This window comes from Tachypleus tridentatus, chromosome 13 (genome assembly GCF_004210375.1).
Source record: "Tachypleus tridentatus isolate NWPU-2018 chromosome 13, ASM421037v1, whole genome shotgun sequence".
Taxonomy (NCBI): Eukaryota; Metazoa; Arthropoda; class Merostomata; order Xiphosura; family Limulidae; genus Tachypleus; species Tachypleus tridentatus.
This window is the reverse complement of record NC_134837.1, coordinates 115,155,052-115,178,691: the sequence shown is the minus strand read 5'-3', so window position 1 is coordinate 115,178,691 and position 23,640 is coordinate 115,155,052. Positions and strand designations below refer to the sequence as shown.

At 33.0% G+C, this 23,640-nt stretch overlaps 1 protein-coding gene across 1 annotated transcript in view; it reads right to left on the bottom strand.

The window, feature by feature from the left end:
- LOC143240616 (matrix metalloproteinase-2-like) overlaps positions 1 to 23,640 on the bottom strand; it is a 97,230-nt gene that overhangs the window by 37,033 nt on the left and 36,557 nt on the right. The window contains exon 3 of the mRNA XM_076483348.1: positions 16,551 to 16,840. Coding sequence (XP_076339463.1) covers positions 16,551 to 16,840 — 290 coding nt within the window. The remainder of the gene's footprint in view (positions 1 to 16,550; positions 16,841 to 23,640) is intronic.

Genomic DNA, 23,640 nt, shown 5'->3' with positions numbered 1-23,640 from the left:
CACTTTACAATTTTACGTCATAGATGAATATTTTACCATTAATATTCTGCATGATAAAAACTCGTATGTTGTACCTCTAGTACAGTCTTTTCAGGTTGTGTCTTACATCTTTCATTTCGCTCATGCTAACTAAATCTTTCGAACTCTCGATTGTTTCGTGTGTTTAGTAGTAGCCATAACTTTGTGATGATTCTTCTCCAGTAATTCTAAAATGTAACTTACCGATTGCGTTAATTACTGAAATAAAAATAATACGTTTCCAGATCATTTCTTAAATCGTTGTGATTTATCGCTTCGAAAACAAAATACATCTTTGACACCTTTAACTAAACTTCTGATAAGGCATAAACAAAGCTAAAAGATATTAACCAATACGAATGTTAATGGTAAATATTTCGTCTACTTTGCTTCTTCAGCAACAATCTATACAATCCCTAAATATATCCAAATAGTGTAATATTGAATGCATTGAGTTAATTAACATGGTGGTGTTTTTTTTTCTGTTTTATTTTTTTCTGCTTTCTTTTCAAATTTGTAGATGCTAAGCGAAAATGTACAGATGTATGACGTATGTAGGTGCAACGTTTATGTTTTTTTTCGAACAAAAATAGTCGAGGTGTAAGCTTTTCAAAAATACAAAAAATATATTTTCATTAATATTCCCTTAATGTTTCTGAGAAATTATATCTTTGATTTCACCTTACTGGGTCTTTCGAAAATATCTATTTCTATTCAAAGTTCCCAAATCTTTCACTTTTGTTAATTTACGTTTTCAAATAAATTTATTCCAGCTTTAAATATATATTAATTCTGGATTAAATAAAAACCCTCTTTAAAATTTGTGAAAATTACATTTCTGATAAACCTCTTACAAATTTATCCTTGAAATCTTTGTGATAATTTTACACAATACGACATTTTAAAGTTTGTTTTGCATTATAAAAAACTCCTTATTTGCTCATATTATAATTTTAGTAAATTATCATTTTTAAGCCTTAGATATTTTTCTCAAAATTTTGTTCACAATCCTTTCTAATGTATGAGTTTATCACTTCTACACAATGACATTATGTTATCAACAACTCGAACCCGGTGTGGTCAGGTAGTTAGGGTGCTTGACTCGTAATCTGAGGATCACGGGTTCGAACCCCCATTACACTACACATGCTTGTCCTTTCAGCTGTGCGTGCACGAGTTGGCGGTGGGTTGTGATGACTAGCTGCCGTCCATCTCGTTTTACACTCCTAAATCAGGGACGGTAACACAGATTGCCCTCGTGTAGTTTTGCGCGAAATTAAAAAAAAACAAACAATCACCCTGCTGAGTCTCAGAAATGAAACTTTAACCTAAGTCTGTAAAAAGTAACTATTGTGAGCCTGACGCAAGTGTTAACAATAAGTCGCTTACTTACACACGGCCAGATGGTTAAGGTACTCTACTCGTAATCCGAAGGTCGCGGGTTCGAATCCCCGTCACACCAAACATGCTAGCTCTTTCAGCCGTGGGGGCGTTATAATGTGACGGTCAATCCCACTTTTCGTTGGTTAAAGAGTAGCCCAAGAGTTGGCGGTGGGTGATGATGACTAGCTGCCTTTTCTGTAGTCTTACACTGCAAAATTGGGGTCGGCTAGTACAGATAGCCCTCTTGTAGATTTGCGCGAAATTAAAAAAAGCACAAAATATTGACTTTTTGCACGTTGGGGTTTTAAATTTCGATCATAATAGCCAGAAAGCTTATACTAGTGACAACATAATTAATTAAAATCAGGTTAGGCACACTAATCATATCTAACCACTTCACTGAATAAAACAAGCAGGTTTTATAATTTCTTTGAGATCAAGAGACATATTGGGCTATATGCAGTGTTCACCGTAGTGAATAGGACTTCCCAATTTTAGCGATGCAAGTCCATAGACTTGCTGCTATCCAACCAGGAAACGTAAGTTCTATTTTGGTGAAATTTTAATATCCTGCTTAACAGTAATATCTTGATCTTAAAATACAAGTCACTAGAAAGTTATGAAATTTAAGGTCGAGCACTGACAAAGTGTTGAATGAGCGTGTTACAAATAAAAGAAAAAAGTTTTGGTTTCTTTGAAATTAAGCACAAAGCTACAGAATGGGGTATGTGTGATGTTCCTACCATGGGTATGAAACCCAGTTTATAGCTACGTGAGTCCGCAGACATGCCGCTGTGCCACTTAGGGGCAAAAGAAAAAAAAATAACACTGACAAAGTTTTAAGTTAACCTGGAAGGAGTTAATGCTGTTTTTTTTTATTTAATAGGTAATATATTAAGCACCTAAGTATATGAACAAAAGAACTCGTGACTGTAGATTGATAAATAATGTTTCCCGATAAGAGGTGTACAATCTTTAAGATTTAGTTTTCCTCTGTGTTTTAGAGGTAATCAAAATCAGTGAACTTATAAGTTTTAATAATAACAAACGAGTGAGTACATAAGGTAACAGGACGAGTTGTGTTTATTTTAGAGTAAAGACACTCTGGGCTATCTGCTGTATTTACAGCACATAATCGAACCCTGGATTTTAACATTGCAAATCCGTAAACTTACCCCTATTCCACGGGGAAGGACTCTCGAAAAGTTAAAATACTACATGAAAAAAATATTTCAAGCATTTTTCTATTGTGTTGTTTTTCTGATTTGGTAAAACCTACAGTAGTTAATGTATTCAGCGTGTGGGTGTAAATAACCACAATCACTTCACACAACACAATAGCAACAGTTACTAAGATGATAAAACTATCTCAGGAATCTTAACTGTAGGTGCGACCAATAATATACTGTAATAAATGCCGTGCTTCCCACCAAGTGGTGCAAGTAAACTCGTTACTGTAACAGGTTAATAGCTTTTAAGACTTTTCTAGGTCATCCATATATTAAAAGCTGTAATAATTCTAAGTTAATTATAGTTATAGACATTACTGTTCTACCTAGAATATGCTAATTAGTGTGCACAGATAACAGTAAAATGGAACCTGATAATAGCAGGCTAGTCAAACTGTATAATTATCCTAACTATAACCAGCAGCTTCACCAAACTGTATAACTACTACTCAGGCGGCCCAGCATTGTCAGGTGGTTCGGGCGCTCGAGGGTCGTCGATTCGAATACCTATTCCACCAAACATGCTTGCTCTTTCAGCCGTGAAGCCGTTATAATGTTACTGTAAATCCTACTATTCGTTGGTAAAAGAGTAGCCCAAGAGTTGGCGATGGGGGTTGATGACTAGATGCCTTCCCTCTAGTCTTACACTCTAAATTAGGGACGGCTAGCGCAGATAGCCCTCGAGTAACTTGGCGCAAAATTCACAAACAAACAAAACCCTTATATGTATTCTAGAACAGCCATAATAAACATATCCACAGTTAATTCCGTAAGAAAAAAATATAGCAGTACTCAACAGGTTTACAAATCTACATTGGAACGACGGTGCTCAGCAGGGCAATGAAACTGTATAACTACCATAGAATGATTTCTCAACACGATATAATTATGATAATTGTAATCAGCACGCTGATGCAGCTCTAACCTTCTATCAACTATTAAAAATAACCCTGTACACTATAATTTATTTGAGATAAATGCGAACAACAGTTTGCATAATGGATAATGCAAACAAGAAACCGAAATATTATGCGAATAATCATTCTTGAGCGTGCACACGTGACAACACCTGGTACCATTTAACACAGATAGATCTTATAATATCCGATATTATTGTTTTATTTATTTCTTTTTGTCGTTTTTAAAATTAGTAAATCCTTCGGAAACGTTTTGAAGTTTTATTAATACACAAATAAGTTATAATAAATGTGTTATTTATATCTTCTTTCTCGTTTTTTAGTAGAATTGTTTCATTTAATAAAACTATGATGGCAGAAATTACAAATGCCAATTTTTGAGACAAACTAAGAATTTATAAGATTAAAATTCAATGCGACAAAAATACGTTGGAATATACGGTTAAATTAAAACTTTATACATTCAAAACAAATATTATATTTTCTCGCTTAAATAAGTCACGTGAAAAAGATTTCTGTAAAAACGTGGCAACAAAACTTCTGATTAATTAACTCGCAATGTACTTATGTAGTGTATAGAACAACGTATTTATGTATATAACAAAAACATCTAGAAGAAAAGTGTCAAAAAATCGTACTTTTTTATTCTAACTTGAATTAGTAATGTGGAAAGCTATTGCGATTAGAAATTAACTTAGTGTTTTGTAATGCTTCATGATATCATTTCCGGTTTTCAAGCAATCTGAACTTTAGTAAAATCTTCTTTTCCTAAAGCGCTGTTAAATGTTATATGTCTACTTTATTTTATTTAAACTAATTACCAGGGTACTGAAAAATTATATAAGCTTCATCATGCTGAATAATCTTTTGCTTGTTGGTGAGTTCGTATTGAGAAACAAGATCTCTTGCTCAGAGCGCGCTAGCTCCTTTTGAGAAGCGAAGAACCTTGTGAGTCATCGCTCGACGTCATCACTTAAATACAGGCAGCTGTTGATAGCTTTTCTCGCATTCAGAAGCCATAAATAGCTGTTTGCAACTAACAAGCCAACGGCTATTCACACCACAAGCACCAAAGCCAAGTCGCATTTGAAATTCGAAGCTAAAACTAATAAAAATGCGCAGTCTTGTTTTTAAGTTCTTCTGATGCTAGTAGTGTTTTTTTTTTTTTTTATGAAAGATGAAATATTCATATTTGTGAGTTTAACGATATTTGAATATGTGAATAAACAAACTGTACGCTCGTAGTATTCATTTACCAGCTGGTTACTTTATACCTTTACAATGGATCAGGTCGTATTTACTGAATCACGTAGTAACCAACTCTTACGAAGAGCTAGCAAAAAACAAACAAACAATTGTTTGTACTTCTTAGCAATGACAATTCATTTTGCGATACTAGTAAACCTGCAATTCTTTGGTATATTAATGACTAAGCTCGCACAGTTGGTACAACTAGAGTTGTTTGGCATGTTTGTTACTCGAGTAGCACGAACCACTCGTTGAACTTCGTAAATCTGGACTTTTCTGCTGTTTTCACTATTCGATTAGCTCGAGAAAAACAGCCAAACTTCATATAACTGAACTTGTCCGGTATTTTCATCACTTGAGTAGCACGGACTAATTGCTGAACTTCGTAAACATTGATTTATTTTGTGAAATTACATGTTTATATTGCATATTTCTGTTTACTACTCCTAAGTAACGTGTAGTTGAAAGGATATATCTCTTCCAAGCAAAAACACCTACTGATTTTACTAAAAAAAAAGATTAAATTATTACCAGTCTCACTGTAATGTCACATCTATCAGCATAACAATGACCACATTTTTTCAATTTAGACGCTATACACCGTAAAATTAGATAGAAGCCTTACACATGATTTCTATAAAAACATTTTAACTATTACTTTGTATGTTTAAAAGTAACAAGTCGGTTTAATATTGAAATATATAGTTTCCAGTTCCCCTGCTGATACTTATTTATTGCAAGTTCGAACTTGTTACACAAGATGTAAATGGAGATAAAGCCTCTTGTGCTTTTATTAGAAGTCATTAATATAATTTCTTAACCGTGTATGTTCGTTTTCCATTCATCATTTACTTGTTCCTATATTACGTTGTGTTTATATAGTGTGTTATTTACAATACCTTTTATTTATTTTCTGTCCGTCTATTCTTCCGTTTAATTCATATATGCCAGTAAGCATATAAACATGTTCTTAGTTTATGAAATTCTGTTCAAGCTTTAATAGATTTTTTACGTAATAAAAGTTTATAATCTCAAGAGCTTTTCCAACTGGTTGCTTTTGTAAAGCATGAAAACGATACTGTTTTCCTGGAAAATGTTTAGTAAACTTGCGCATGTCGTTGACCATTCATGACATCACTACTAGCATACAGTGTTCCAATTAGAGGGGTGAAGTAACCGGCTAATTTTCTCAGAATTATGAATGATGATGATGCCATATTCAAAGCGGTTGTTATTATGAAGAATTAAAACAATATTTCTCTTAAGTTGGAGTCTTCCCCGAAGCTGTCTGGTGCTTACAAAGAAAATACCATTAATCACTTTTGTCTTAATTTACTAAACTGGAATTAAAAAGTATATAATAATTAAGCCCTAGTGCTCATCGTTTTTCCCACGAGGCAGTTAGAAAAGTTCCAAATGAGTCACCAGCCAGTCTCTGATTCTGATAACGATGGCGAAGGGAGCAATTTTTTTTTTTTTTCTGTGTATGTTTGTGGTTCGTGAAAACGTTCATCCGATGAACATTATTATTTAATTTGGGTGGTGTTCTACTGATTGTTAAACTACCAGAGAGCATGTTAAGTTTCTCTTAGTCAATGTCTGTAAATGTATTAGGTTGTGTGGTTTCATCATCGTTGTCTTCTAATCACACACACAGAAAGTATAAAATTCATTCGTATTGAACCAAACTGATCGTTATAGACATGAAAAGATTTGAGTTTTCAATCAATTTGTTTAGTTTATTTATGCTCATAAAGCCAAACCTCTCAGTCCTTTTGGTATCTGTGAGAACAACAACAAAAAATTTCTCTATGTTTTATACATATAAATATGGTTCGAGTACATGTCAGTGGAAGAAACTTTATAGGGCCGATGCCTGAAAAACGGTGAATTAAAAGGGAGAATGAATTTCGCTTTTTAATCACCTCTTTGCATCTGTCTCGACTCCATCTACATAATATACCAGACTCGTTAGGTGTCGTATCATGCAGTCTAATATAATATATCAGACTCATTAGGTATGTTATCGAACAACCTAACGTGATACATCACACTCATTAGGTGTCTTATCGAACAATCTGTTGTAAACTACACTAGGCATATACATTGTTTATTGATTTGATATAAAAGGCTTCCTAATAGCACAGCGATAATTCTGTAGGTCTTTAACTGAAAACTGAGTTCCGAGTTGAGAGAATGTAATCTATGTAACACCACATTTGTCCATCCAGCCAAAAACATGTGGTGACTTTTGGTCTATTTGATTCTACATCTATCTAACCAGATAAGAACATGTAGTCTATACAATATTAAATCTGACTACCCAGTTAAAAGCACGTAACATATATAAGACTATATCTGTCTTCCCGCTAATCTGTACCATACTACATTTGTTTTCCCAGCTGAGAACACATTTTCTATATTATACTGTATACTCTTCCAAGCTAAACTTGCTTATTTATATTTAATTTCTCTTTCTTCTTGTCTAACTAAGTGCTCATAATGAGAACTTTCACCTGTCTCTGGAGATGAAAAATGTGTTAACGACGACAAATAGAAATAAGTACAACGTGTTTCAAAATAAACTATCAGCTTATATCACAAATATCAAGAAAACATACTACGATAGTATCTTACCTTCACAGAGTGATACAAAAAGTAGGTGAAACTACACTGATAATTACGACTGAATAAAACATCAGAAAAACAGCCTATTTGGGATATTATTAATGGTAATTTATAATAACAGATCCACTAAGCAAAATTAATATATTTATTTTGTTTTTCTTTGTTTGTTAATGAGCATAGCAATTTGTGAAACGTATTAATTACAAAAGTAATATATGTAGGTTTGATAACCAAAAAGATAATTTAATTTTATTTGTGAAGCGAATAACAACTAGTGATATAACTGATGTAGTAAAATTTAAAGAACATTGAAGCAGTTGAATTTAACAAAATTTATTTAGCAGTTGAAAAACAAATATAGTCCAGTTTGGTTATAATTGAAATTAAGTATTGAAAACAAATTGTTCTCCATTCTTTGAAAAATAAATACTGGCAAAATGAAGCCAGTATTGTAAAAGAGATTGTTTGTTTGTTTTTGAGTTAAACACAAAGCTACACAATAGGCTATCTGTGCTCTGCCCACGATGGGTATTAAAACCTGGTTTATAATGGTGTAAACCCACAGATTACTACCGTACCACTGGGGGGATGTAAAAGACACATGAGTAATTATAGACTGATGGTAACTGTATTGAGCACGTTGCCAAAACTATTAGATAAGTAAACTTACATTAGATTTTGGAATTATGTTTATAAATTTGATTTTTTTTTCTGAATATAAATATGCATTTCATAAGAGCAAGTATACTCAACTTGTGATGGTTTAATTTTCTTTAATTTTTTTATACGTTCTACAGTAGTTCGTGTACACTGAATCTGAAAATGATGTCTATTTCTTTCCATCATTTACAGAGTTTTCAGAAAACATCACATGTGCTTTGATGTAAGTGAATCATTTTCATTGAAATCAGGTTACATTTTACACTTAAAACTTTGAAAAACCCTAGACCAGTCATAATGTGATAGTCTTATCAGTCATTCTAGAACCCAAACACTTACTGAGATCAGATTATTTTGTTTACCACATTGAATATTTTATTATTATTATGGATATTCTTTTCAAAATCCGCATAGCTGAATTACGAAAAATCTGATATCAAAACCAAAACAACTTTTAAGAAGTTAAAATCTGCAGGTCTATGTTATTGTTGACAATATGAAGAAAAATGAATTTTTCAAAGCAGTGTTATTGGACTTATCTAAAATATTAAATTGGGTAAGTCCATCAGTGTAACAGTGGTAAGTTTACTGACTTACTGTGCTCAAATGCAGGGCCTGATTCCCCACAGTGGACACTGTGGTAATTTACTGTGACTGTATGCTGTAACAAACTAACAAAATATTGTGTAAATTGTACATTATTGTTAAAATAATACAAACCTGAATGAGAAGTAAAATGTATAACTGATTGATAAAAGCAACGCTTCAGAAGTTGTATCTCATAACAGCTGGTATGAGTATTAACACTTTTATTGATAAGCAGAGGGCAACGTTTTAACCGTCCTAGGTCATCTTCAGGTTAAGAAAGGGAGAGTTTGACGGACACATGTCTTACGGACGAGAGTGTTTTGTTATAAGTTGTTGTTTTAAGAAAACACAACATTCAGGTAAACACCAAATTTATTCAAAAACCAGGTACAAAACTAACGTCCATATTATGTAAAAACTACACTGTCAAACACAACACCAACATAATTTATAAAATACAATGCAACAGCTGCCACGACATCTACATTGGAGAAACAAGCAGAGAAATGGAAACTACATTCAAAGAACACAAAGAAACACCTTAACACTTTGAACACTGCAAATCAAATAAATACAACCACAAAAAACACCCAGATATTAAGTAAGAAAACAAATATAAACAAACGCAAAATCAAAGAAGTCCTACTTATACAGCAACTAAAACCAAAATTAAATCACTCTCAAAGAACACCTTCAAAGCTACATTAATTGATAACCTAACATCCACCTGCAACGCCACCTACAATCTCGTACCCGTTTCTACTCTCGTCCCTAAGACATGTGTCTGTTAACGGTCACATTCAAACTCTCTCTTTCTTAACCTAAATATGGCCTTAGGTCTTGTACACCTGATCCTCCTGGGTATTTAAAATTCAACATACCCAAATACCCACAAAGGAGAAGCGAAGATGACCTAGAAAGGTCGAAACGTTGTTCCCTGCTTATCAATAAAAGTGATAGTACCCATACCAGCCGTTCTGAGATACATTTTGTTTTCAAGTGGGTTTCTCGTCAGCAAGAATTACTTCACCACGGCGATTATACAAGAAGTGTGAGTCTTTTGTGTTTCTTTGTGTACTGTGTTATATGTTTAAACTCCATTATCCTCGAACTTATATTATGCCATTGTTAACCGTACACGCTTGTGGAGTCCTAACGAAACTAAGAAACTTAAATAAAAAAAAAATCATCAAGAAGAAGTGACGTTTATTTCATCCAACAGTGAAGAAAGGAAAACTAATCCCTAATTTTGTGACGATAAAACTATCCAAGAATTTCATCCAGTGTACAAACATTATCCATAACGTACAAAAAAACCTACTAAAAGCCACGTCAAGTTCGAAATATAAAGAACTAAATGACCTACTGAAACAAAAAAATTAACATAGACTATCAACTGGCCTGCTGCGTTCAACCAGACGTTTATGGACTCATACAACGCAACATCAATCAACTCAACAGTGAGGACAACAAGGAAAAGAAGGTCCGCCACAGCAAGAAACTAGATAACTTAAGGCACCAACAACAAAAAAGACATACATGACGAACCACCAACAAACCTTGTAATTAACAGATCCGACCGAAAACTAAGCAATGAAGAAATATATCTACTCAACAAAGGACTGAACTTTACAGTAACACCTAGAAATATTCCATCCATCGAAATGAAAGCCTGCCTTGTCAGATACAAACAAATTTAAACTACTAAACACAAATCCAACAAAAACACGTGAAAACCAGTTAAACAAAATGCTACTACAAATGAAAAAAACCAACACAATCTCAGAAAATATTTATTCTTACCTACGAAAGACGTACTCACGTACTTCACAACTATACGGCAGCCAACAAACCTCACAGACCTGATTGTCCACTACGACCTATAATGTCGACCTACGAATCATTTAACTGCAACATTTTTCTAGCCAACATTTTTATGACGCAGACTGAATCACAAGCGATAAATTCAGCCTTACACCCACCACTATACTGGTACAGGTATGTTGATGATACAATTGCTGGATTCACATCTACAGAACACAAACTTAGTTTTTTTCAATCACGTTAACTCGATACACCCCAACATTAAGTTCACCTGTGAAGAAGAAAAAAATAATCATATAGCATTTATTAACCTCAAGATCACTAGAATTGATACACAATTCAAAACGGAAATCCACAGAAAAAAATCACCCTTACTGGATTATACATTCTCTGGGACTCAGCACATGAAACAAAACAAAAACTCAACATATTAAGAAACCAAATAAACACAGCCACAAAACTATGTTCACCTGATAAAATTAACGATGAAATCAACAAAATAAATCAACACTTCATCAACATCAACAAATTTCCTCAAAAAAACGTAGGAAAAATTATAGGCACACACCTAGCCCAACAAACTACAAAACTTTATACTGCTGCATACCATATGTTCCCGACATCAGCAAAAAAATAACCAACGTTTGGAAAAAAACTTATAATAAAACACAACATTCCAGTAAACACTAAATTTTGTCAAAAACCAGGTACAAAACTTCAATTCCGTACCCGTTTATACTCTCGTCCCTAAAACGTGTGTCCGTGAACGATCACATTCAAACTCTCTCTTTCTTCGCCTGAAGATGACCTCGGAAAGTCGAAACATTCTCTGCTTATCAATAAAAGTGATAATACCCATATCAGCCGTTTTGAAATACATTTTGATTTCAAGTGGGTTTCTCGTCATCAAGAATTTCAGAAGTTGATATTCTAATAAATTAATAAATACAAGTATTTCTCAGTATTAAGCTGGGGTATGACTGTTGATTACCTTGCACATTAATGATATAACAGATTAATTATTTGATATAAAACATATTCTATTTCCTGATGATATTTCAATTTCAGCTCATTATAAGAATTTTGGAACTTTAATTGAAGTGGTTAATTTGTCATTGCATAGAGGTCAAATTATTGACTTAATAATAGTAATTTATTGTAAACCTAGAAAAGACTTAATTTGTACTTTTTCATAATAAACAATAATAACAGCAAATATGTATATACATAAAGTAAAATCTGTCTATGGTGGAATCACACGGGACTGAGTAAAATTTTCGGCTTAAGCAGGTTTTCTCCCTTAGATATAGTGAACATGCGTTTTCTTAATTATATATAATTTTTAAGCTGAACGTTATACTTACTTGATTCGAGGGAAGTAAAATGTTTTTGAATAAAGCTATTACACTGTTCATGCTATATTTATTAGAATAAGAACTAAAATATACGTTCAAAATATACATAAGTATACAAAATCTTAATCAAATTTATTTGAAGAAAGTGTCCAATTTTGATTGTTTCGTTATTTTAATGGGCTTTGTCATATGGTTAAAAGAGAAAGCCAATTCTACGGCCTTTTCATGAAGTTCATTTTCCCTCTTTATTTTTGCATACAATTTGATAGCGTTAATATAACTTAACACTTGCGATGAAGTAGGAATTTCTGTTTCCTCACTATCTTTTCCATTTTGTTCATCTTCTGAATCTCTCATCTTGCGATTCTGTTGTAGATTTTAAATCAGTTTCATCAGTTTCTGTTAAAACATTCTTTTTAACGCTCACAAAACTTTCCGCGTTCACAGAATCATCTGCTTCAGTCTGCTTAATCAGAGTTTGGATTTCACTAGAATCGTTATAACAAACAACTTCTACACATTCTCCGCCATTATCAAGAATAAATCCACAGTTTCGAAAGCATTTTATTAAGCATTCATCTTTTACGCATTTGATTGAATGACTTAAAAATACAATCGCATCTAACACATCAATTTTCATGGTCATTTCAGATGCTCTCTTACAGTCGTTCATGTTTACAATAATATGCTAAAGCATCAATTTTCTGTATTTCAATTTTATATATTGTATAATTCCATTATCTAGTGGCTGTAGAACTGATATTGTACATGCAGGTAGAAAGACTAAACGAACATTTGAAAGTTGAACTTTTGGGTGACAAGTTACATTATCTAGGAAAAGTAGAATATTTCTATTTTCTTGTTCCATTCTTTTGCTTAATTTGTTCAAAAATTCCTCGAATATAGCACATGTCATACACGCTTTATTATTCACTTTCCATTCTACAGGAAGTTTATTCTTCCTTAAATGTTTGAAGCAGCGCTGGTTTTCACATTTACTTATTTCCCATGGTAAATTTTCCCTAGATTTTAAAATTATGGAAGATAGGAATTTATTTTTTCTTGTGAATTATTTAATGAGTTGAATTTTGCACTTAAAAGACAAATATATTTCTACAAATCATGAGTTTAATTTAACTGCAAAAATAATGACGGCAAAAAAAAAACAGAGTATATTTAACCATTATTTACTGTAACAAAGTGTCCGAGAATTTATTAATATTTAAATAAATTATTAATTAAACAAAATTTATTAATATTTAAAGAAACCATTAATTAACTAAGAAATTAATATTTAATCAAAAACATTTTTTCAGTCTTACTCAGGTTCTAATCTTTTTAATAAATGAAGTTTATTCCGTCCGCGTTTTGCAGGGTCCGCCATATAGAGAGCCTTTTATAAGAGCAATCTCAGATAATAATACAAAATTTTGATATTTTAGGCTTGTACAGGTTTCCGCCCTATGTTGTTTCCGGCTTAGACAGGTTGTACTGATATGCTTAAGAACTCTTAGAAAAGTTGTTGCAAGCTATATTGGTTTGATAAAGAAAAGGAAAATGCTAGATAATAGGAAATGTTTAATATTATAATTTTGAGTTAAAATATCATGATTCTGTATGTCAATTGTTTCATAAAAATAAAATATTTATGTTTAATTCTGAATTTCACGCAAAGCAATATGAGGGCTATCTGCGCTAACCTTTTATAATTTAGCAGTGTAAGGCTAGAGGGAAGGCAGTTTGTCACCACCACCCACCTCCAACTCTTGGGTTACTCTTTTACTATGATATAATAGGAGTGCCTGTCACATTATAATGCTCCCATTGTTGAAAGGGTGAACATGTTTGGTAGGATGGGGATTCGAACCAACAACCCTCAGGTTGTGTGTTGAGTGCCTTAACCACCTGTCCATGCAGGGCCAAATATTTATGAAATGCATTATTATTTAATAGGTAATTTCATGCATACTATAAGCAATTAATAAATTAATGCAACCTATCTTCAAAATCTTTTAAGAAATAGCAAGGTCATTCATAGTCATGAGACAAGAGTTAATGCTAATTTACACATGCTATTACAGAAAAAAAAAAACTGGTCAACGTTCAGTAACTTAGGTAAGGATAAAAATTTTGAAAGCTATGCCTAATAATATAAGCAAAATGTAAATTAAATTTGAAAACTATTAGTTGATGTATGATTTATTTTATTATTTTTGTATGCTATTAAAAAGAATTGTGATACTACTGTGAGTTAGTGCTATCTGATATATATGCATACATATATATTTATGCTGTTATTCATTGTATTTATATAGATCTTTTAAACATTAATAATACTTCGTTTTTGCTAAAAATGATACACTTTATATAAGGATTTTCCTTTTTGCTTTTTATATTTTCTTTTCATGTTCTAGATTGATTATAGCTAAAGGTATTAATTAGTTAAAACATAGTGTATTATCTAGTAACTGAAAAAATTTATTGAATGTAACATAATAAACCTTAATCTATTTCTATTGAGTTTGTTTGTTTTTGAATTTCGCGCAAAGCTACTCGAGGGCTATCTGCACTAGCCGTCCCTAATTTAGCAGTGTAAGACTAGAGGGAAGGTAGCTAGTTATCACCATCCACCATCAACTCTTGGGCTACTCTTTTACCAACGAATAGTGGGATTGACCGTCACATTATAACGCCCCACGGCTGAAAGGGCGAGCACGTTTGGCGCGACGGAGATGCGAACCCGTGACCCTCAGATTACGACTCGCACGCCTTAACCCACCAGGCCATGCCGGGCCTTTTCTATTGAGAAAATGTGTTAAATATAATACAATGGATAACATTCAACTGTCCCTTTAACTGAAAATGTATTAAACACGATAGGATATAAAGAATCTGTTATGATTAGACAGTGTCATTCATCGTATAGCATAAACATAGAATAGAAGTATTTTTAGCTGTGTTGCACATTTTCAGTTAGCTTCTGAAAAGAAGTATTTTATTTAATGTATGAGAGGGATAGTCACCCAGATTTTTTTTATATTCAAAGCTAATAAAACAAACCGTTAACCCACCTATCAAAACCACATTGTCTGCTATGGGATTATTAACCAGATCAAATGGCATGTTCATTTCCATCCTTATCTTGTTTGATTCCCATTTTCAATTTCGGTAGCTAGTACAACATAGTTTTTTTTTTTTAGTTGTAAAATGTGTTCTTAATATTTGTTTGTTTACTTTTCCTGAGATGGTGTACATGCATTATTATGTTATAGTGTGTATTCTAAAGCTTTATATAAGTTTTTCATTTCATAGTATAATAATAATAATAAAATGGACAGTAAAAGGCTGTTTTGCCCTATCAGATGACGATAAAAGTATAGTTACTGCTAGAACCAAGTTGGTGCTAAGCCTCTTGAATAAATAAGTTGACGAAACGAAAATTAGAAATTTTGATTTTGACTATTCGCCTGTTTTTGACTTTGGGATACTCTGAATAGCTAAAAATCGGTATATACACAGGAGATATGGCCTGGTAGTTCTTCATATTTGGTTTGTGATGACCTATATGTTTATCTATTTTTATACGCCTTCTCGTCTTACATAATATAGAGGTTGCCTCCCTAAAGACAAAGATTGTATAGTGTACAAAACATTGAGTATTCTACACGCTACAATCATATAATGTTCATCTATTATTGGCTGGTAATTCCTGTTCCACCATGTACATAATCGTTTTTGAAGGAACGCTAAATTTCTCCAAGAAATCTAACGTAACGAAGTAATAAAATTGTTTAAACTATAATTATTTTTCTTTAATATTCCACCATTCCATATTTCTTTTTAAATTTGCTTAGAATAATAATAAAATAAGTAATCCAAGATCGTAAAGACTGTTTTGTTCTATGAAATGATGACAATGCTGTAGTTACTGTTATAATTAGCTTGGCGCTAGACCTGTTGAAGAAATATAACGATAAACAAAATGCGAAATATTATTTTTGACTTTTCGCCTGTTTTCGATTTTGGGACGCTCTGTGTATTTGAAAAGCGGCGCATATACCGAAGATAGAGCGAATATGCAGGAAGCTCTTCGTACCTAACTTATGATGAACTTGTAAAGAAGAAAATACAGATGTATTTTGTATTGTTTTGATACGGGTGTCTGTAACATCTCTACATAAAGAGTACTAGTGCACTCACCGATTAACACAAGTAACCTGTATATGATAAACCAAATCTCGGTAAAGAACATCAGCTCTTTTTTTTTTCCTGTAGTTTTAGCACAATTAAAACATAGCGATGTAAAATATTGTTTATTTTTTAAAGATTTTTGAAATATGAACAGGAACGAAGAAAAGTCTGACAAAATTTTGCTGAAACCACATATGCATGTTTATTTTAGCTAGTAATACCCAAATTCTTTGAATAAGCGCATTATATTTATAAACCAAACCAAAACCGAAAATAATTTCAAGCTCCAGTGGGTAGTGTTAGCACGTGATCAATGTTTTTTCTTTGTGTGTTTTTATGTGTATTGTAATAAAATATTTTTTTATTCTTTTGTTCAAGCCAGACAAGTGTAGAAAGCTGACGAATTGTTATTTACGTGGTTTACAATTTAGGATTATATCCTACAATTTTCTGATATTTTCGGTAATACTAGTATATGTGTGTATACAGAGAGAGATAAAGACACTTACCGCCAGTATATTGGTCAGGTTGTCTTGCAGACCATTTTTCTTCTGCATCAAAATGTACATCACCTTGAACTCCTTTCCCTGGGAAAAATGCATGTGCTAATATATGACCCAGTCCGTCAAATGGATACCCATCACCATGGTAACCCGATAAAAAGGAGACTACTATATCAGCTCCTGCACTCCTAATGTAAGTGAAAGTAAGTTTCGAAACATCACTCCATACCTTCAATGCTTTGGCTAGTTGGTCATGAACCTCCCGTGGGTCCATGCCTCTTGGCCAGTCCTTGATACTGCAGTAAACAAAAAATAAAATAGTAAATACTATAATATTCTAACGTTTCACGTTAATATATGTTGTTTATAACACACATGCACAGATTAAATGAGAACCTTCAATGGAGGTTTGTAAAGTATTATACGTGTTACAGATTTAAGTGGATTTAAAATAGTTGGCAGTGGTAGCAAGAACAAACGAAGTAAAGTTATAATACTATCAGAACCATAACTGTTTCCTCCTGTAAAGTGCTTGTGACAAAACACATAAAACATGTATAAATATATACGTGTGTGTATAAAGTATTATATATGTACTTAATATGACGTAATTAAAATTTTAACCAATAAAATTCTTATTCCCATTTTATATTCTTTAATTCTTTATTTGTTAAATTTCGCTCAAAGTAACTCGAGGGTTATCTTCAATTACTAGTAACTTCTATTTGACAGTGAGTTGACTTTACATCTAATTTGATAAAAATTTGTGTAATCTCACCAGATTAGTAATTATTGAAGTGGTTGTATATAGTATAAATATAGGTTAATAAGCAACTGGGACAGAAATGAGCCTTCCTTTTAAATTATCACATCACCAGTGAATATTACGAAAATGTCGGATAACACTGATGTTTATTTAACTTTTTCCACAGATGTATATAGTTCCAGATAACAAAGCTAACACTTTATTACAGTCATAAGTGTAATCTGTTGGATGTGAGAAACGCTAATGTTGGCCTTAGCTATTTCTTCTCATTACGTACAGTGTAAATACAAAACGAAAATAATTCTCGAAGATTTGATTATGAACTCTCCATTAAATATTTCGAAAATAAGAGAATGTATTGAGCTAACTGAACAGTCTCTTGATCTATTCAAACTAAAAAGCTGTGTCTATCAAAACACTAGATTTTCAAAACGTTTACATTCAGATGATTATACTTCAAGCAAACGTTTTCCAGATCTAATATCCACCCCCACCATTTCCACCTCCAAACAGAGCAACTTCAAAGTCTATAGCATCATAATCTGTAAAGTGTTACATTTGTTTGTTGGAAGAACAACTTCCAGATGTGGCTGTTGATATTGTATAAACACAGCTCAAATATTATTTACGTTTATTTATAACAAATGAAAATTCAATCATAAAATATATATTAAAACGTGTAACGTAACAATGGTCACAAACTATAGTAATAGAATCGTTTGATAAAAAGACCTACGTGTGTCCAATGGTTAAAGTGTCAGATTTTAAGTCTAAAAGTCTATGGTTCTTGATTTTTGCCGCAAACCGGGATCCAACATATAAACAAAAGTCATCCATTCTACATATAAACAAGTCATTTTGTATACACGAAAATCAAGCATTCTTCTCACCTCTATTCATATACAAATTTTACACATTTCCCCCTCATATACATGTGCAAAATAAATATTCTTTTTCTGTGCTATACTTGAACTTGATCTTCGTAAGATCTTCGTCTGGGAATAATGAGTTACTTGAGAAATATGAATACATTCGGGATATTTATTATTTTAATCTATCTTTTCGTGTTACAGTTGCATACATCTTTATTTATGGAAGGAAGGAGAGGTCTGCTGTGACAGCGTGTTATTTAAAACTCGGGTCACTAATTTAACCTTCCGTTTAATCAAGCTGAATTGAGTTGTTCTTGAACACTCTTGGTAAACAATGTATCTTCGCGTTTAAGTAACTAGTCTCATACATCGGCGAACTTTCATCTTTCTTGGGAGAAGGTGCAGTGATAAATGTATTTTCTTGTTGTGTGTTCACGTTGTTTCAGCGAAGAAAAGTGCGCATTATAACAACTATATTATCACTGTTGATGTGTAAGTGCTAGTTTCGTCCATATCTATATTTTTTTACTGATATATTTCAAAATAATCTAAGCATACATGAAAGAGATTAAAAATATTATTAATATTAGATTCAATAAGCAAAACATCTGATGGCTACAGCTGTATACACACACATATATATGTCGGTATTAGTAGTTTACGTAAATTGCAAGCATTTTTTAAAAAGAGGCAAACAACTTTATCAAGTCTCTCCAAACATTTGTTAAAAACTCTCGCATTTTCATTTTTTTCTCTTCCCATCAATTTCTCACCAGCTCATCTAATATTTGAATGTTTTACACGTGTCAGCGGACGGGTGCGTCCAATGGTTGTTGTAAAAAAAGAAACAACTACAAACGGCTTACTTCCGGTCGCGAAATGCTATAAAAATACATTTGTTTCACATACAACAGAAATGAATTCTGTTATAATAACTAATCACCACCTATATAGTATACGTGCAGTACTAAATGCAGTTGCAGCCTGGGTGAACTACCTATCCTTCGGTAGTTAGTAGTCGAAAATATGTCTAAAAAATGAACGTGAATAATAATGACCCATGTACTCTATATACCTTCATGAGCTTCTGTCCCAAATCACGACCCTATATCAACACTTATTATACTTTTTTCTCTTCTAAAGAATCATATCTTTCTCTTACTATCAATATTCCTTTAGCGATGTTTTTTTGCAGTTCCACAGATTGTTTCCTTGATTGTTATAATTTCTTTTCTGTTATTGTTAAACACATTTCCTATTGTGTTTTATTTTATTGTACAACTCCTATCGTTATAAATATACTACATGTGTAAAACAACTTCTAAATAAAACGATTAAAAATTAGGAATGGGGACACCAAAAAAGTAAAAAAACAAGGTAGAAATAAGCTCAAGCAAAGCCGTACTGAACTTCTGCAGTGATAGAATTCGTCTTCACGTAAGAGACTCACATCTTAGTCACCGATTACTTTGTCCAACAGAAAACTTTTGAGTCAAACGTATAGAACTGAAAACTTCACTTTGAAAGATTATATCATAGTTAAAACCTTGATCTAGAGAATCTGTGTAGTCCGCGTTTTTTGTTTTTTTATGTAGCTGATATATCTGTAGGCTGATGATGTAGCACGTGCGCATACGAAGTCGCGCGTCTGCACGTGATATGTGTATAGATTGTTGCTTGGCAAGCTACAGAGCGTGGTCATAATCATAGAATTTGACTATTAGTGTGCTGTTAGCTCGTTAATAGTGTTGCAGAATGGCTATTGTTATCACTTATTTTACTATGTTTAAAAGTAAAACTAAGGAAAACGTAATTCAATCATGCGCATTTAGATTAGCATAAGGTGAAGGCAGGAGTGAGAAATACCTTGCCAACAATGTTAATCTGTCAGTAAGATTGGAATTTTTTTCGTTTTGTGGAATTTCATTTTTACTCTACTGACTTTGGTGGTTTGTTACTCTGCAGTTGGTTTGTTTACTACTCAACACTGTATGTAAAGTGCTTATAAAGTTTTGCTTACAAGTAGTTTACAGTGTGTTTGAAATTTTAACTTGCATTTCAAATACTATACATCTGGACCATTTCTACTATAAGTATTAATGTACCTACGAGTCTTTTATTTTCGTTAGTTTCATGAATAAAATTGTTATTATTTGTTCATTCAGGATGTCTTTATATAGAGTGATTTACAGGGTTTTCATGCATCAAAACGTAATGCTGCTCCACGCTAGTACAGTGGTAAGTCTACGGATTGACAACGCTAAAATCAGGAGTTCGATTCCCCTCGGTGGGTTCAGCCCGATGTGGCTTTGCTATAAGAAAACACACACAAACGCAATGCTCCACACATATATAACATCGTAGTGTAACATTTCGTGCAGTAATTCCCCCTCAAATGTACTAGCATGGCCTATCGGTTAAGAGTGCTCGACTCGAATCCCATCACAGAGCATACTAGCTACTTCAGTCTTACAAACGTTATGACAGTCAATCTCACTTTTGATTGGAAAAGAGTAGCCCAAGAGTTGGCTTGGGATGCTTGACTCGCTGTTCTCTCTCTAGTCTGTGCTATTCAAAATTTGCGATAACTACCGCAGATAGCCCTGAAGTAGCTTTTTGTAAAAAAAAAGAAACAAACAAAGCACACACACACACATGCTGGAAACAACGTAATAACTCGACAGTGTGCACATACACAACAATATCCTAAAATGTTTCAAACAATTAATAACAACTACCGTGGAATTTGAAATAGAAACATGTATATTTATATTCGACATTTCAATTAAGTATGTGTTTTCTTATAGCATACCCATATCGGGCTATCTGCTATGTTTACCGAGGGGAATCGAACTCTTGATTTTTGCATTGCAACTCCGTAGAGTTACAGCTGTCCCAGCAGGGGACCATTTCAATTAAACAGATCAACAACACAGCCTACCAACAAGAAGTGAAAAATGGTACTAACTTTACTGAAATATTTATACTATTTCCTTACTGTTCGGCCCCGCATGGCCAGGTCGTTAAGACACTGGACTCGTAATCCTAGGGTCACGAATTTGAATCCCCATCGTACTACACATAATCGTCCTTTCAGCCGTGGGGGTGCTATTATGTGACGGTCAATCCCACTATTCGTTGGTAAAAAGTAGCCCAAAAACTGGTGATGACTAGCTGATTTCTCTCTAGTCTTACACTGTTAAACTAAGGACGGCTAGCGCAGATAGTCCTCGAGTAGCTTTGCGCGAAATTCAAACCATACCCTACTGTTTTTGTAAGCGCTCTTTAACTACAATTTTGGTTTTGACAAGTCGATTTTTTATAATTTTGGTTTTTGTTCTACAATCACTTTCACTAAATAAACAAGTGCTGGACAGAAATGAAATGAAAGAAATAGACGTATGATTTCTTACTTTCAGACCTAAACGTTTTGAATATTTTACTTGCATTTAAGAAAGTAATACTATAACCATCATACATGAGGGAAAGTTCCTTTTGACTACAAGTTTGCGTTTCGGTTTATCAGGCAGTCGTTGCTTTTCTAAATAAAAGAAGTTGGTAAGGCTGCCGTACAGCTGCTCTATCCTGATCCATAATGTCACACGCTACCTTTTATGTATCGTATGATAAACTATATAGCCTATATAATTTATTTATTTTTTTGCGGGGAACCCTCTTAACCTGGGATTTCTGTCTCCAACCTCTAAAGTATTTGTGTTAATCCAATCCTGGTTGCAGCATACAAAGCGTTAAACATGATTAATCTATAGTTTTCATATTTAAAACTGCCAATGCGTCAAACTCTAACTATTTTTCGTAACAGCGTTATCATGATTTGACAGATAATTAAGGGATATTGTCCACAAAACAAGAAGATGATGCTTTGGCAAAGCTCTAGAAGCATAGGTCACAAAAATAACCTCCTGAACTGTTCTATAAATGAGACCAGTTATTTCCTCATTAAATTGTTAGATAATAAAGATACATTAAAATTCCATTTAAATAAGAAAACATTCCCCACGTCTTCTCATTTAGCTGTAATATATTCAGTTCATGGATTTACCTTTTGGGTAGTAACTACAAATAACAAAAGAACTTCCAAGATGTACATGTGGCAGTTAAATCTAAAAAATTGATTGATTAAGTTGAAAAAGAATAAACGTTGTTAAATAAACTAAAATTGATCTTTATTTATCGAACAAAACAGTCCACCGCTTGTACAGCGGTATGTATACGGATTTACAACGTTGAAATCAGGGGTTCGATTCCCCTCGGTGGGCTCAGCAGATAGCTCGATGTGGATTTGCTATACGAAAACACACTCGAACGAAACATGTTAAAATACAAATGCTCAAGACATCGGTAAGTGCGTCTACATCACAGACTTTGGAACTCTCCACCTTTTTTGTAGATGTCTCTGTTACAGCCTGAAAGAATATGACATTATGTATACCAAAACAATAACGTCATCTTTTCAGAGTACAGGAATTTCCTACGTCATTGATTTCCTGGGAGAAAGCACGAAAATTATAACCTTCAGGCACATCTAAATTTTAAAATAGTGATGTTGTAAGAGAAAAAAAGAGATATATGAGATCCCAAAATAAATCTCCACCATCTTTTGTAAGAAACGACTAAAAATACTTTAAGTAGGACACTCACTTTAATCCTGTGTAACTAGCACAGGAAATAAACCGGTATTGTATAAGATAGATTTCTTATGTGCGAAAGTCGGTAAGCACTGTGACAAAAGTGTATGTATTTGAAATTTGTCGAGAATTTCGGTAAACATTTCCAAAGGAATAGAGAAAAAAAGACATAGTTAATTTCCAAGTACCACATCACTTCTTTACTTTGAAATTTACTTCAGAAAGTCTCTACTAAAGCTAAACAGCTTTCACGTAATTAATATCTGACCCCTTCTAGTATCTACAACATATTCCAGGTAATCACCTTATTACTTTACAAGGTTCTTTAACCTTTTTTCGACGTCCACTAAACTACTGGACGCGCCAAATAGAACAGTCGAAAATTAGCCATGATGTTAAAATAGATAACCTTGATATAATAATTTTGTTTTGAACAGCACACCCTGTTGCCCTAAGAGGAGGCATTATGAGTAATATGAATTATTATCAGATTTGTTTTATTGCCAGCTGGTAAAGTTTCTGTTTCACTGTGAAAAAATATATATATGCATGCATATATATTTATACTTCATTTTGAATATGTTAAATACAATATCTTTAAGTACGTATATAGATTATGGTTAGTAAGTATATAAAAAATAAATGATACTTGTAAAATTATTGGTTGCTTATCCCGCTTGGAACAGTTCGCTTTATCACCATGCCTCAAACAGTTTGTTTATCTTGATGTTTACAAGACACAGTTTCATTATGTCGATAGCAAAATACTTTACAAGAAATCCTTGGACAAACCAACCGTTGATGCTTTA